This window comes from Diabrotica virgifera, chromosome 8 (genome assembly GCF_917563875.1).
Source record: "Diabrotica virgifera virgifera chromosome 8, PGI_DIABVI_V3a".
In the NCBI taxonomy this organism is placed as follows: Eukaryota; Metazoa; Arthropoda; class Insecta; order Coleoptera; family Chrysomelidae; genus Diabrotica; species Diabrotica virgifera.
This window is the reverse complement of record NC_065450.1, coordinates 202,636,058-202,653,641: the sequence shown is the minus strand read 5'-3', so window position 1 is coordinate 202,653,641 and position 17,584 is coordinate 202,636,058. Positions and strand designations below refer to the sequence as shown.

The window sequence follows — 17,584 nt, the reverse complement described above, 5'->3', positions numbered from 1 at the left end:
GACTCCACAGGCTGTCTGTCAAATTCTTTATTTAATAAGCTGTCAAAGTACTTTCTCCATCTCTTTTTGACATCCTTTTTGTGAACTAGTATTTTATTATTTTCATCTCGGATACATATCTAATCTGATTAAAATCTTTTGCTTTCTTTGCTCTCTGTTTGGCTCCCATCAATTGCTATATATTATGTGTTAAACATTACGTCATCATTGTTGGCGTAATGACGTGATCCACGATTTTTTTAATACAAACTGAGGTCACGGGATACCTCATTTGGTCAAGGTTGTAAAGGTCTCTTAATCTCCTTAAAATGAATCAATTATTTCTACATTTATTTCTACAGGGTTAACCAAAATTAAAGAAGACACGATGGACCGAAATTACTGATGAAGAAGAGTAAGGAACGTCGATTTTTGAAAAGGGAAAAGTTAAGGAAGAAGAGGATAGTATTTTTTATCGGAATACATTGTTAACAGCACACAGCATTGTATCAAACGCTGACGCCACTAACTAGTACAATATTTAATATTAATACTCTAACTGTACTAGTACAGTAAACTCTCTCTTAACGGACACCTCTCTTCGCCGGATACCTCCTCTATACGGACGATTTTTAAAACAAAAATCATTCGGCCATATATGAAAATATACCCTTTAACTCCCTTCGACGGACACTCTTAACAACGGATGCGGACAGTAAATGATGTGTAAATGCAGACAGTAAATGAAAAAAATTAAAATATTTTTTTCAAATATTTTACAATATAAATCTTCAGTATATAATACATTTATTATTTCAAATCAATACAGATGTCCACGAAATGATATTTGGTATTGTTCACGTTATCAACACTACATAAGTAATAAAATTTTTTTAATGTTTTTGTTGGTCGGTGAACGAAATGCGAAACCAGGAAATTGTTCATTGTGTTTTGACTGGAACAATGATTTAAGAATTTTAACCGGAATGTCTGATTAAGCATATGCAATAGATGTCGTTGTATTTTTATGAGTGTTTCCTTAAAAAAAATATTTTTGGATTAAATTTCATAATAAATTTTGTGTCTATTAGATTTTTTTAAGTTTGAAAGAAAAAGTCGATGTGGTTCATTATGGGGAGGAGCATAAGTTAAATGTTAGACAGTTAGCTGAAAAATTTGGAATTGGAAAACCTCAAGCCAGTGAAATTTTGAAACATAAAAGTGATTTAATTAATCAGTTTTCTGACAACGGTCACCTGGAAGCGAGAAGAAAATTTTTGAAAACTGATGGTACTGCATTAGACCTATAAATAATTAAACAAAGAATTAAACATCCTCCGAAGGACCGAAGATGGTTGATTGGGTCCTCGGGTAGAGTTTCACCATGTTCCCAGAGGTTTAATCCCTGAACATCGGCGTTTAGCCATTTTAAATTTATTTTAACATAATGTAATCTATTTATAATCACAACCATTGTTTGGTTCTGGGGCTATTTTGCAAGTATTCAAATTCACTGATGATGGACCGATAGGTTTGAAAACGTTCTGATGAACTCATTTTATTGAATCCATTGGGATTCTAAAAATTTTTAGTAAATATACCTTTTACATAGAAGTGGTTTTTACTTCATGTTCCAGTTTGTTTAACTATAAGGTATACAGCCAACCCAGGGAACTACCCCTTTTTAGTCTATAAATAATTGTTTTCGATTGGTTTTGTGAAGTGCGGTCTAAAAATATTTCTGTTTCTGGTAAAATTATTCAAGAAAAGGCATTAGAAGTTGCAAGGGAACTAAACGTTGAGTTTTGTTCCAACACAACGAGGAACCATCATGTAATGATCACGTTACTATAAAATAATACGTTCCATGCATTCTGTGTCTGTATATCGTGCGTTCCATGGGTTATTTTGTTCACTGCGCAGGACGGTGATCGTTATATGGACGGTTTTCGTTGTGTTGGAGCAAACCTATTATTAACGCAGATGAGACGGGATTATTTTTTAGAGTTTAGAGCATTACCCAAGAAAACTTATACCCTGAAAGGAGAAAGGGGCATTGAAGGCAAGGCTTCTAAAGATAGGTTCTAGATAGCTTCTACTGTCCGTTCAAGGGAGAGTTCACTTTACAATATTTCTCTTCTAGTCGATTCGAGTGAACACCAGCTAATTAAATCAACGGTCTCAGAGACCCATTGGCGCCTTCTAGACTACAATGGATCTTTCGCGAACAGGAACGAAATGAATATAAATAGGGAATATTGTATTGTACGATTCATTGTGAAAGTCAACAGTGCGCGCTTATTTTGTCGGGAGATAATATATTTTAAATTATATTTTTAGTATAAATAGTAAAGTTAACTTAATTTAAATAAATTAAAATAAAAAATAATTAAACTAAGTAGTGTTAAAATTTGTTGACAAATTGGAAAAGGCTGCTAAAAGCACTACAATCTCAATGGTAAAAATAATAGAATTGTCTTACTTAGCATCTTCTTTTTTCCTAAAAGGTTTATGATGGTCCCCGTTAGAAAATAAGCAACGACTTGAAAAGTTGCACCAATCATTGCGTTTATGTAGACCATAGATTTTGTAACATCCTGCAAAAGATGATGAGATGAGCAAGCAAAAAATTAAAAACCAAATGCTATTTAGAGTAGGAGCCGGTATAGGTGAAATTTGCTAATCATTTTAGGCATAATAAGACCCTATAACTTAAATAGTAGAACCTAAAAGAAAACGTATGAACACCGTGCCGTCAATTTTTAGTGGCACATGCGTCGACAGTGGCGCATCAAACTTTACTCAAAAAGTACCCTCCCTAACTCACAGAATTTAATTTTTTTGATTTTTTTAAGTATTATGTGATCAAATAATAAGACGCAGCGTAATTTTAACCCACCACCCCCTACTCCCTTCCCCCACCATAAAAAACTTGATTTTTCGTTTTTATTTTTTTTAAGTGGGATGAAATCAATTTTAAAATTTCAAAAAATTCGTAGGCATAGTTCAGCCTCTTACAAAATACATCTATTTTTATAGGCCCGTAGGTTGAGTGTATATAACCTCAAAAAAATTAATTTTTTTTTTTTTGAAAAAAGCGTATAATTTTTTTTAAGGTGGCTAGAGGTCTAATTTTTTTCTATTTTGTGTATTTTATCAAACACTATGTTTTTAATTTTTTCAGATTTTTTCGAAAGGCCTTCAAAAATCCAAAAAACTGTTTTTTGGATTTTTGAAAGTTTTATGCGCCACTGTCGACGCATGTGCCACTAAAAAGTGACGGCACAGTGTTCAAACGTTTTCTTTTAGGTTCTACTATTTAAGTTATAGGGTCTTATCGTGCCTAAAATGATTAGCAAATTTCACATATAGCGGCTCTTAGTCTATATAATTATAGATATAAATAACCATATTAAGTACTAGACGAAGCAACGAAGCATTAAACCTAGGAATTTTGTGCAGTAAGATGAATCGTCATGCAACTTTTTGCATTCGATTCTTGAGAGTGTCAGGCAATTTTTTGGACTAAATTGATCTCCGGCAAAAATCTTGTGAATGAGAAAAAGCATCTTTAAAGTGCATCTCGAAGAGATGGAAATTAAAAAAATTAGGACTCAGGAAATATTGACGGAAATGAGTTTAATTTTTATACTTGGGGGTTTTGGAGGTCACTGAACACGAATTTCATGACGACGATGGTCTCCGAGGTACCTGGTTCCCAGGGAGGAAATAGTCGCCTGGGACGACCGAATAATTCGCGGGACCATCGAATAATTCGCGAAATGACGATTGGATCGAAAAATTGAAAAATACTTGTTCAATATTTGTCAAAAATCTATCGAATGACACTAAACACGACCACCTCACTCCACCTTCTGGAAGTGGGGTGGGGGTAACTTTAAAATCTTAAATAGAAACCCCATTTGTTATTGCAGATTTGGATTGCTTACGTAAAAGTAAGCAACTCTTATATGAGACATTTTTTCGAATTATGAATAGATGGCGCTATAATCGGAAAAACACTATTTATTAGCGCCATCTATTAACAATTCTAAAAAACGATTTTAATAAATATTACTTATTTTTTCATGGCGAATCCAAATCTGCAATAAAACATGGAGATTCCTATTTAAGATTTTAAAGTTAACCCCCACCCCACCTCCAGGTGGTGTAGTTGAGAGTCGTATTTGATGTTATTCGATAGGTTCTTGAAAAATATTAAATACGTACTTTTTGGTCTTTTATTTGGAAGTGTATTTCTTAACCCTTAAACGCCCAACCTTTTTTAGGTTCCATGTACGCCCAAGGGTGGGTAAAAAATGTCCACCTCGAAAATAGCTAATATATTTATTGAGAGTTGTTGCAAATGGATTTAACTTAAGAATCTTATGCTTACTAAATACAGCATCTTCTAAAATATTAATATAAACAAGTTACAAAACTTACATCAAAATTACGATGTACATCAAAATTAACATGCCAGTAAAAGCCAGTAATTCAGATTTGTCAATTTTCTCCACATTCTTCCTTTCAGCCTCCTCAATGGAGGATAATTATGTCGATTATGTAATTAGACGTCGATAATTATATGAATTACGTTCCTACCAATGAGAAATTATATAGAAACCTTTAGTAACAAGCTTTACCAAGGGTGTACTTTTTGTGCCCACCCATATTTAACTTAAGATATTACTTTTATTTTCAAAAATATCGGTAGAACCAAATTAACATTCGATAAAGGGCTGTATTTTTAACAATAAATAAATTTTGAAAAATTTTTTAACACGTAATAAATATGTTACAAGGGAATACGCATTCTTCTTCTTCTTTTTCGTCTAGCCATTCACGTCCACATCTGAACATAAGCCTCTTCAAGTCTTCCTTTCCATTGTTTTTTGTTGTACGCTACTTGTAGCCAATTTTTCCCGGCAGTTCGTTTCAGATCATCTGTCCATCTCATAGGAGGTCTGCCTCTGGGTCTTTTGTGTTCGTATGGTCTCCAGGTTAGAATTGTTCTGTGCCATTTGTTAAGATCGCTCCTAGCTACATGTCCAGCGTATTCCCATTTCAATTTTAGTGATTTTTGTACCACATCGGTGACTTTGGTTTTCTGTCTTATCCATGTGTTTGTTTTTCTATCCTTAAGTGAAATGCCAAGCATTGTTCTTTCCTTCGCGTGTTGAGTGACTCTGAGTATGTTCATATTCTTTTTTGTGATTGTCCATGTTTGTGCCCCATATGTTAATATCGGAATAATGCATGCATCAAAAACTTTAGATCTAAGATGTAGTTGAATTTGCTGATTTCTGAGTATATAGTTCAGTTTGCCGAATGCTGCCCATGCTAGCTTTCTTCTTCTTTTTATTTCTTCCGTTTGAATTTCCCTATTTAGTATTATTTTTTGTCCTAAGTATATATATCCTTCAACTTTTTCTATAACTTTGTTGTTTATTATTGTCATCGTTTCTTCGGAGTGCATGACTTTTGTTTTGTTTAAATTCATTTTCAGTCCTATTTTAGAAGATTCTGTGTGTAGTTCTGAAAGCATGGTTTGCAGTTCTTGTAGGTCAGCAGCTATCAGGATTATGTCATCCGCAAATCGTAGATTACTGAGATAGCGGCCATTGATGTTTATTCCCTTATATTTCCAATTTAGATTTTTAAAAACGTCCTCCAAAACTAAGGTGAACAGTTTGGGTGATAGAGTGTCTCCCTGTTTGACTCCCCTGTTTAATGGTACAGGGTTCGTGTATTCATTTTCATTTAGGTAGTATGTAGCTGTAACTTGGTTCATAGTTTCTTTTATTAAGTTAATATATCTGCTGTCTATTCTACAATTTTGCATTGCGTTTATTACGGCCGTGTGTTCTATAGTGTCGAAAGCTTTTTCGTAGTCTACAAATGCTATAAAAACTGGAAACTTGTATTCGTTACATTTTTCTATTAATATTTTTGTGGTTAACAGGTGATCGGAAGTTGAATAGCCTTTCTAAAACATGCCTGTTCATATGGTTGGTATTCATCTAATTTTCTTGTTAGTCGGGTAGTTATGACTTTGGTGAGTATTTTAAATAGGTGTGACAATAGACTGATGGGCCTGTAGTTTTCCAACTTTCGATTATCACCTTTCTTGTGTAATAAGATTACTTTAGAGTTGTTCCAACTCTTAGGGACTTTGCCCTGGTGTAAACAACTGTCTATAAGCTTAGTTACAATTGCAATGAGTTCCTTACCTCCTTCTAAAATCATATCTGTAGTAATACTATCTTCTCCTGCAGCTTTATTTCTCTTCATGTTTCCCAATGCTGTGGTTACCTCTGAAATTGTTACTTTTGGCATTATTTCCGATCCAACATTTTTTATTAATTTCCGTGCTGGTCTCATTTCATCGTCTTGTTGATGTGTTCTGTAGAGTTCCGTGTAAAATTCTTCTATTCGTTTCAGTATGTTTTCTCTAGTTGTGATTTCATTTTCGTCTTTTCCCATTAATGATATTATCTGACGTCGTCCTAGTGTCGGTCTGAGGCATTTCATACTCTTATTTTTTTCAATAGTTGTTGTTATTAATTTTTCTTCTTCTTTTCTTTTTTGTTTTCTGATTCCTTTTCTAATCTGCCTATTAAGTTCTCTATATTCTGCGGTTCCCTTTTTGTTAGATTTATTTAAGATCTTCCTTTTTTCTATTTGTTGTAATATTTCTTTATCTAATTCATTGTGTGTTGTTTTTGGTTTTTTCAGTTGCAGAATGCTTTTGTTCACTGTTTCGGTTATAAGGTTATTCAAATCATCAATATCATTGGAGTTTATCTGCTGCATGTTAACTTGATTTAATGCATGCATTATCTTTTTATTAAATTCACTATTTTTTATTTCTTCAGATGTCCATTTGTATCTTTTTTCATGTATTCTTTTTCTTTCTAGTTTTTTGTTTATTACTAGTTTTGTTCTTATTAGTCTATGGTCGCTTCCTAGGTCAAACTGATTTAATACCGATACGTCTTTTACTAGGTTTCTATTTTTCGTTAAGATATAATCTATTTCATTCTTTGTCTTTTTATCGGGGCTCATCCATGTCCGTTTTCTGCTTGGTTTTTTATTGAAAAAGGAGTTCATTGAGTACATGTTATGTTCATTCATGAAATTGAGAAGCATCTCTCCTCTATCGTTTCTTTGCCCGTAGCCATAATTGCCAATTAAATGTTCATAATCTTCTTCTTTTTTGCCCAATTTAGCATTAAAATCTCCTAATAGTATTTCGTAGTTTGCTTTATTTGTTTCTATAGCTGTTCTTATTTCATCATAAAATATTTCTACCTCTTCTTCATCGTGGCTTTTGGTTAGGGCGTATACTTGGATCACTTTCAGAGTGGTTCTTTTATTAATTCTGATGATAAGGTATGCTACTCTGTCTGATATGGGCTTGAATTCTTCGATACACTGTGTGAGGCTTTGTTTTACCAAGAATCCCACTCCAGTGTATTCGCCACCTTTATGCATAAAATGTGTGCCATTTTTTAGTATTACATACTCATCACTTTTTCTTCTGGTTTCGCATATACCCAGGATATCCCATTTTATATCCTTTAGCTCATTTTCTATTTCTGGGACTCTATTGTCGTCCGTCAAAGTTCGAATATTGTAAGAACATAGCCAAATTGTCATCTTGTGGCAGCCGGGTCATGCCCAGGGATTCTTGGCACCCCCTCTTCCGTCTGTTGTTTGATCGCTGCCTTGATCAAGATTTTGGGAAGTGCTGGGGACTGGGGGCCTTTTCTTTTTTGTGCTATCCATTGACTTGAAGGTTTGGACCGTTATCTCCTCACGCTGGTCCAGTGCGGGTTGAGGAGGGAAGGATTTGGGTAGGTTTGGGTTGGTGGGTAGGATATAGGGACTAGAATCCGCTTCTCTCCCGGAAGAGGATTGGGAGAAAAAGCAGAGCTCGCGTACGCAAGGGCAGGGGCGCATCCCTGAAGCAGACTTGTCTTTACTGGGATCGTAAAGAGAGTCTACCCGCTACCCCCCCGGGAATACGCATTAGGTGGACATTTTTTACCCACCCTTGGGCGTTTAAGGGTTAAGATATTAAACCGTTTCTATAATTTACCTATGGTATCACGATAAATCGTTTTTTCCGATTATAGCGCCATCTATCTACAATTCGAAAAAATTTTCTCGAATATAAGTTGATTATTTTTACGTAAGCAATCCAAATCTGTAATAACAAATGGGCGTTTCCGTTTAAGATTTTAAAGTTACTCCCACCCCACCTCCAGGGGATGGAGTGGGGGGTCGTCTTTAGTGTCATTAGATAGATTTTAAAAAAATATTAAACGCGTATTTTTCAGTTTTTCGATTCAATCTTCATTTCGCGAATTATTCGATCGTCCATGGCGACGAGCCCCACCCTGGGCACCAGGTACCTCGGAGACCATCGCCATCATGAAATTTGTGTTCACTGACCTCTAAAAACCCCAAATATAAAAATTGAACTCATGACCGTCAATATTTCCTGAGTTCTAAATTTTTCATTTTCCATCTCTTCGAGCTGCACTTTGAAAATGCATTTTCTAATGTACAAAATTTTTTGCCGGAGATCAATTTAGTTCACAAAATTTCCTGACACTCTCTCGAATCGGATGCAAAAAGTTGCATGACGATTCATTCATCTTACTGCACAAAATTTCTAGGTTTTGGGCTTTTTAGTGCTTCCTTGCTTCGTCTATATACTCACCGTAGAACAAGCGTCATTTGACCTCCTCTCTACGTTTAATCCACTTAACATTGTACAAACGTCCGAAATATTGCCGTGATGTATAGACTTGTAGTCTTCGATCGATTGAAATAGCTGAGGCATCCACTGACGTAAACACTGAAGACTGAAAGAAGAGTAAATACATGGTGACAAGTTGAAAATTCCACCAAATCCGCTTTTTTAGTTTGGTGAGAATTATAATTTCTTTTTGGCATAATCGATTACTTTGTAAATCATTTGATACCTTTTGGGGAAAATTGAAACATTGTTGGATATATTTACTATCTTGTTTTGTTTTCGTCGTCGATTTTATTAAATTCGTGGTCTCTTTGCGAACTGAACTGGAAAATGCTTTTTTTGGTGTGAAAATTTATTTTTATAAAGTTATGGTTCAAAGAATTGTGTTTATCATCCACGAAAAACCTTTATAAAGTTTTGCAGTTATTTTCATGATTTCACTCACTCATAGGGATGGGAAAAACCTACCGGTTTAAACTTAAAACCGGTTTTTTTACTTTACAATAACCGGTTTTACCGGTTGTTTTTTTTTGTCCCGGTTATAACCGTTTTTTTCTTTTTAAAGTAAAAACCGGTTATTAGGTTTTTACGGTGATTAGGATTAGGTTAGGTATTATTTTTGATCCCAATCATAATTATTATTCTCAAGTAATTATTCCAAACAAAACCATAATTTAAATTTTATTTTATTTTATAAAATACAGAAGCAAACTGAAAGTGCAATCAGACATCAGCCAGAAACAATTATTAAGTTTTATTATAATATTTTCTAAAAAAGGTATTTGTAATCATAATATTTACATAAGAAGTGATCTGGTTGAATTAGAGGCAAACTGCAAACATCATCTATTTTTCACACTTAACTCTTGACATTGAAAGTGGGTGAATGACTTTTTCTGATTACCAAAAATACGGCTCTGACATGAATATCGAATTACTGATTACGAATACGAATCTCCAAGAATTTCGCTACGTTTTCAAAACGATACACTCATACAGAAAGTATTAAATTAGTTAAAATGTACCTATTCTACAAATATACAAACGTGTTAAAAGTAATACATCATGTTCTTTCGATAGTACTAATTTTGATCATATTGATATCGAGTCGAATGGAGTGTCGCAAACTAAAGTGTATTGTAAATGTAACTTTGTAACCTATTGGATTAAAAAAACCGAAAACCGGTTTTTCCAAAAACCGGTTTTTTTGGCCGGTTATGACCGCCAGGTTAAACCGTAAGCAAAAAAAACGGTATAACCGAAAACCGGTGTTTTGTCAAAAACCGCCATCCCTAACTCACTCACCCCCACTTAAAGAATAGAAGTACACGGTTGATAAAGGAAAACACTACGTGTAGTAATTTTTTGAATGTTCTTGTTGACGGAAACATTTTAACCACCCACAAAAATCCTTTGCAAATTATTTAGCGAACTTTCTGGTTTTTAGTCACTCACTCTGCTTTTCCAGCTCCTGAAGAGAGGAGATGATAATAAGATAATAGGTTATGTTACACAGTGCAGAGAAAAATAAAAAAGGAGATCAAATTCGCCAAAGAAAAATGGATGAGAGAAAGGTGCGACGAAATGGAGGGTGTGATATCTAGACACGACCTATTTAATGTGCACAAAAACTAAAAGAAATGAGTAACATAATTAAAAAAAAGAATGTGTGTGTACTTTGTACGCACGTAAGAAGTTATTTTTCTATTATATAATTTGGTTTACTGTAAAGAGACCGAAATCATTTTAGACCGAAAGCAGTAGACCGAACTCATTAGACCGAAAAGCACTTTACCGAAACCTCACTAGACCGAATAGCAGAAGACCGAAAAGCAGTTCTTTTTACTTGTCGCAGTAAAAGAGAAAGACTAATGTAATTACAACTAAATGTTATTTGGATGGTTATTATAAACAGTTAAAATGGTGTTAACGTCACTCTACCCTTAATTTATTTTTACCTTCACTAATTTGTTTAACGGATGAAAATTATTTTATATCAGACTGTACAGAGTAACAATTTACACAGTCTATATATAAAATAATACAAAAAAATACAATAAACAAAAAGACAGATATACAAAATCTTAGCATAATTTACTGCAAACTTTTTAAATTTATTTACCATTTCGGTCTAATGCTGTTCGGTCTAGTGAGCTTTCGGTAAAGTACTTTTCGGTCTAATTAGTTCGGTCTACTGCTTTCGGTCTAATGATTTCGGTCTAATTGTCGTGTACCATATAATTTCAACGAAGTAAATATACTTAACAGGTTATTTGTATTTTATTTAAATATTAAACTAACCTTCTTATCTACCACTTTCAAAGAATTTTTATTAAAACAACCAAAAATTAAAAAAATATATGAATCGTCCAGGATTGGAACCCGCGACCGGTGCGACCTTCCAATCACTGACCCAACGCTCTACCAACTACGCCACCGAGCTTCTTTAAATGACACGTAAGTTTCGGATATAATTACACAACACGGTGACAAATAGACATATAAAAATGTTATACCTACATAATATATGTTTTTAATTAGTTTTCTGCTAATAACTCAAAAAGCTTCGTTTTATCTAAACAACTTTTCTTAACAAAAATGTACCTTTTGAAAAAGTAAACAAAACCATTTTTTTATTTTCTTTAAGACCAATAATAATCGAGCTATACTTTATTATATGTTGGCTCGTCTTCGTCAAATGCTAAATATTGTAGTTTCAAAGTCAAAGGACGGAAAAACTATGCATTTTTCGAGGATAACTTGTTGAAACTAATTTAAAGTATTTAAAAATATGTATTACCAGAAATAAAAAAAATCTCTAGCTAAAAAAATTAAGTGACTTATAATAAAAAGAATGTCAGTCATGTCAGAATGTCAACACCCTAATTAAAATTTCTCATTGACCTGATTTGGTTTTCTTGATTTATGTATTGTTAATAGGTTCTAGAAGTTTGATCAGCTTAGAATGAATAGTTTTTAAAAAAATTAAGTTAAAATCGAATAACGAGTTTTTGTAGTTTGGTAAAAAATGCCCTTTTCTTCAGAATAGAAAGAGTAGCATCAGAGATACGAAAAAATATTTCAATATGAAATTGTAGGTTATTTATTTCCCAAGAACTTGGTTGGCAAAAATTTTTTTATGGAAAAAATTGAGTGAGCTATTGACAATTAAAACTTGTAATATGCAAAAGCCACCTTTACCAACCCTTTCAATGCCACCTCTTTTTGTGACTGAGAATTTCAAAAAGATTTAATATTAATAACCTTATAGATCTTGTAAAAACCTACAAAATTCTTTTTTAACGAACTTCTAAGACAAAAAATAAAAAAGTTAGGGTTAAAAAATCAATATATTTTTTTTGGAAACAAGGAGAAATCCATTTTTAGTGCGGTGTTTTTAGTCATTGGCCTTATTTATTATTCTTTATTTATGTATTATTAATAGATTCTAGAAGTTTGACTGGCTTAGAATGATTAGTTTTTAAAAAACTGAAATTTAAAGCGAATAACAAACGTTTGCAATTTGGTAAAAAATGACATTTTCTTCAGAATAGAAAGATTAGCATCAGAGATACGAAAAAATGTTTAAATATAAAATTGTAGATAATTTAATTCCCAAGAACTTGGTTTGATAAAATTTGTTCTACGGCAAAAATTGAGTGAATCGTAAATGAGTATACCATCGAAAAACATTGTTTTATTTTTAGATATAAAACAACACTTTCGATAGCGAATAAATCAAAAACGATTGATTTTATCAAAAAAATGTATAGACCATTTTTTGCTTAGAATGAATGTTTCTATTAACTTTTGCGGTCAAAATATAATAAAAAATGTCAATCCCCGAGATGGGGTGGCAACCATTCCCATGGTAAAAGCGCCTGTCGGCATCATATAGATTTTGATCCATGGACTATCCACTACTTATTCTCAAATTTTCAATTAAATTGATCCATTCTGTAAAAATTACGAGGTAAAAAGCTTTGGTTCTTGGACTATAAGATTAAACTTTAAACATAATCAAAACGAAATTAGAAAATGATAATACATTGACAACTAGGACAAGACTAAATGTATCAGCTATAATGGAGTTATTGACATTATGTACTAATAATACCTATTTTCAACTAAATAATGATTTCTATAAACAAAATTTTGGTCTAGCAATGGGCTCTTCTTTATCTCCGTTATTGGCTAATATATTTATGGAGGATTTCAAAACTAATATCATTTCTAAACGAAATTTAAAACCCACAGTATGGTGGAGATATGTAGATGATGTGTTTTCAATATGGCCTCATAGGTCAGAATTGTTGGATACATATCTATATAATTCCTAAATATCGTTTATAAGAAGAGACAATAAAATTTACAATGGAAAAGGAATATAATAACACTCTGCCTTTTCTCGATGTTTTAGTATCAAAGAAGGATACTCGATATGAGACTCAAGTGTATAGAAAACCAACACACACAAAATACTTACGATGTCGGGATAGTATCACGAGGTTTTTTCCTGGTTTTCCCTCGTGATTTACTATGGTATCTCTAGCGCGGGAATTTTACTGCCATCGTTGCATTTGTTGTCTTTTTAAAGACAGATCACATGCTATGATTTTTTGTGGCGGATATTCTTGAGTTGGGTTGATTTCATGTAATCAAATGACTTTTATTAAAGTCGTCCCAGGAACGCAACTCATCAATATTGGCAATATTATTTTAAAGTCTTCTAGTTTAAAATGTATAATACATGTCTGAATTGCCGATATAAATGAGTCAGATTAAATAAATTATTAGAAGAATTTTTTACTAAACAACAACATTTTTGTTTAATTTAGTATTATTTTGTATTTTGACAACGACACCCGACTAGGGCGTCGAAACGTTAATAAAATCATTTTTTTTAAGTTATACTTCTTTACCGGCGATATGAGGGTGAATTTTTGTATGTTAAAACCTATGATCCCGGCGCATGCGCATTATAACTTTGTTCTGATTGGATGTTCAAATGACATGTCAAAAATTATTCAATATGGCGGCTGTGGCACAGCTGTAGTTAGATTATTTATGGTTGTTGCGTTTTAAAATTTGTTTGAAAGGAAACAACAAACAAAAGTTAGTTAATAGTTATACTGCCTTTTTAAATAGTTTTCATATACCTATATTTTTGGACTTTGGGACTATTTTGGACAAGGAAAACTCATTCTAATTTGGTAAGTAGTTTTTATTATAATCATATTGTAATTATACATTTGGATTAGGTTGAAATACAGTAGAGCGTCGATTATCCGAACTAATTGGGGGACATAGGTGTTCGGAAAACCGATTTGTTCGGATAATCGAACTATAATATATTGATACATATTTATAGTCATACATATTTATCCACAAGTGAATAAAAGCCATATTTATATACCTACATATTTATTTATATCTTGATAATAACAACTAGCAACTAAACAAAAAAGTGCAGTCTTTGCAACAACATAATTATTTTTGGATACAATATTGAAGAAAATTGAAGATATTTTAAGCGTCAATTACTAACGCTTGCTCGGTATTTGAGTGCGGGACGCGGGAGTCGATAGTTCGAATAAGCGGTCGTTCGGTTGATCGACGTTCGGATAATCGACGCTCTACTGTACATTTATTTTCTCAAGAATGGGGATTTTAGAGAGAAATCCCAAATTAGGTCCGATTTTTATTTTTAAATTATGATTTTTTGGCGTAGATTTATTTATCTAGTAGGTATGTAATGCTTTGATTTACATACCTAATTTGATTACCAACAAAAGTTCTACCAATCTTTATCTAATATATTGTTTTCTTACTGTTTTGTTATATTTTAATATTATCTTCCACAAAATTTAAACTACATAATTTAATTATATTCAAAACAACTGTCAAACAGTAAAACGTTCAGTTACCCTATTTTTCCACATGACAAATAGTGTGGAATTGGACGAGTGAGTCTAGGCTTCGATTACGAATCAAAGCGCCCCGAAATTCACGGGTTCGATTCCCGATGCAAGTTTTTATTTTTTTATTTTTTTATGCATTTTATGATTGTAAGTATATTTGTTATATAATTTTTTTTCAGAAAATGCGTATTTAAAATTTTTGCCAACAATTATTATCGTTCAGAAATCATTTTTTCTTTGTGGCATTTTTCAATGTGTTTGTGTGCGTTTTATTCTTTTATTTTTTTAAATTTTTGGTATTGTCTTAAAAATCACATAATATGTAGTAGAAGTATAACTTCTTACGTGCGTACAAAGTACACATACATTCTTTTTTTTTGGTAAAATTGTGGCTTATTTCGCATTGAAAATAATTGATTATAAAAATGCCACAACGAAATAGCTTCAGAACAACCTTAAAAAGAATGTCTTTTAAGTGGGTTAAAGTTGAACTATATAAAAAATTGATATACCTGCATGTACACGAGGTCATTGCAGCGGTAATAATAAGAAACTTCCATAGATGTGGAGGTCTGAATAACGTCAATGAAGTGCGAAACCCTCCTCTGATGTCTTCCAGAATATTTTTGTTTGTGTTATCCTTAACCTTTTCTTCCACTAGCATCTTAACCTACAATAATAAAAAAAATACGTATAAACCATAAGAAGTAATGACAAAATGAAAATAAACGGTTTCATTTTGATTCAAATCGGGTCCCTTACCATCCCTCGACACCTGTTTCTAGGTTTACCCGTTATCAAGGAGGCTTTGCAAGAAGACCGATCTGAATCAAAACACCCGTTCTGCTCGGTATAAATGAAATATTTATACCGGAGTATGGTTAGAACGACCTCTAATGGGGAACGATGAAATGAGTGAAATGAGTATTGATTCGTTATCGACACTCATTTCACTCAAGTAATGATACTTGGCTGGTGGCTGGGTCTGTGCCGGTGCACATCCTGGCCAGTGAAAGCGTCCGAATGCCTCAGAGGGGCAACGGGGCAATTGGTTCAGGGACACAAGAAAGAAAGAGGAGCTTAGAGATGTGGCAGAGGGAATGGGCAACTGAAATCGGAAAGGCTGCCTGGACGAGATGCCTGATTCCAGATGTAGTGAGGTGGTACGAGTGCCGACATCGTCGCGTCAACTACTACTTAAAACAGTTCTTGACGGGGCATGGATCGTTCAGGAACTATACCTTCCGTATAAGGAAAACGGCGGACGATCTTCTATGTCCTGGGTGTGGGGTGGTGGATGACGCGCGGCATGTCGTATTCGTGTGCCCTGCATATCGTGCGAGGCGAACTGAGCTGCAGCTGGATCTGGAGTTTCCTCTAGGTGAGCCTCAAAAGCTCATGGATAGAATTATCGGGAGCAAGAGTGACTTCGACTTGGTCATTGCTTTTGTCACAAAAACCATGAAGCACAAAGAAGAAAAAGAGAAACGACTACAGGTGGGATGACCCATATTATTTATTTACAAAAAAATTGTTTTGTGTTGTGGTTGGTAGTCAGCGGGGGGAGGACCATATCACCCTAACCTCGCTGACTGCCTATTTTATTTTTTATTTATTATTTTATCGGATTTTATTAATTAATCTATTTAATTTTATTTTTAACTCTTACCCTTACCGTTCATTAAACATATGTTTTAACTTTCCGCTTTTTCCTGTTCATGTTCTCTATCTTTTCTTTCTATTCTCTGTTTCTCTCCCTTTTATTTTCTCTTCTTTTCTCTCCCTCATACTCTCTCTGCTCTTTTTCTTTTTCTCATCCCTTTTATTCTTCTTTCTTCTTTTATGTTATATTTGTCTGTATCGTTTTAGGGCAGTCGGTGGGGAAGGATCTTTCACATTCGACCTACATAGACTGCCCCATCTTAATATCAGAATGAATGGGTGGATGAAAAAGCATGCATAGATGAAAGCATGAATGACTGGAATTACTCGTAAGTGTCAACTGGCATTCTTTGGTTGGTTCCTGGAGTGCCGGAGGGGAGCTATGAGTAAGGTCGACGGGTCAGATATGCTCGCTAAGAGCGGTTCCAGACCCGTCGGCTGGAGAAAGAGGGGGTGTGTTTAGTCGGTAGGCGGCCCGGCAAGATAGAGATAGGACGGACTGAATCCGACATACCTGGGACACCTTCCCAGACGGTCATGAGAAGATTCCCACCTCCCAAAAAAAAAGTAATGATACTTGTGTGTTTTTAAATGAATTCCTACTCAAAATTAACGCACAGAAAACACCAACAAAAGTGACAAAATCGCTTACAGGCAAACTGCAAGTTGTTGTTAGTAAATACCTACGAAGAATTGTTCGTATTTTCTGGCCTAACATCATCAGAAACGAAGATATGCTACAGCAAACTGCCTTAGAGTGGAATCCCCAAGAAAAAACGAAGACTCCTAGAGTGGAATCCCCAAGAAAAAAGAAAAAGAGATCGCCCAGCACAAACTTGGAGAAGATCCATCATGGACGAGATAAGAGGTCAAGGAAAGTCTTTGAATGAGGTGAAGGTCTTAGCGCAAAATAGAACTCGATGGCGCATTTTCACTGGAGCTCTATGCTCCGCTTAGGAGTTCCAGAACCTTTTATATGTATAAAGAGCCTGTGAACTATAAAAATACAAAAATAAGAAAAATAAACAAGCTAAACAGACAATTGACCCAGTTAATGATATATAGCAACTACATGGTATTCTCCTTCTTAACATGCGCTATTAAGTCCCCCTTGGCATTGGCGATTAACATGGCAAAACTGTCTCTCTCTCGAGCTATTCTAAATAGTTATATTATATCGGTTTTATAGCGTTCTACGCCTTTCCGTTCCTAATCGCCACTCCTTTCTATTGTGGCAGTCTTAGTCTCTTAG

At 34.0% G+C, this 17,584-nt stretch overlaps 1 protein-coding gene across 2 annotated transcripts in view; it reads right to left on the bottom strand.

Moving 5' to 3' along the window:
* The window catches only part of LOC114334436 (synaptic vesicle glycoprotein 2B), a 74,185-nt gene that overhangs the window by 10,955 nt on the left and 45,646 nt on the right, over positions 1-17,584 (bottom strand). For both annotated transcript variants that reach the window (XM_050659625.1, XM_050659626.1), the window contains exons 6-8: positions 15,183-15,340; positions 8,711-8,855; positions 2,462-2,576 (exon numbers count right to left, since the gene is read on the bottom strand). In XM_050659625.1, the coding sequence (XP_050515582.1) occupies positions 2,462-2,576; positions 8,711-8,855; positions 15,183-15,340 (418 nt within the window). The remainder of the gene's footprint in view (positions 1-2,461; positions 2,577-8,710; positions 8,856-15,182; positions 15,341-17,584) is intronic.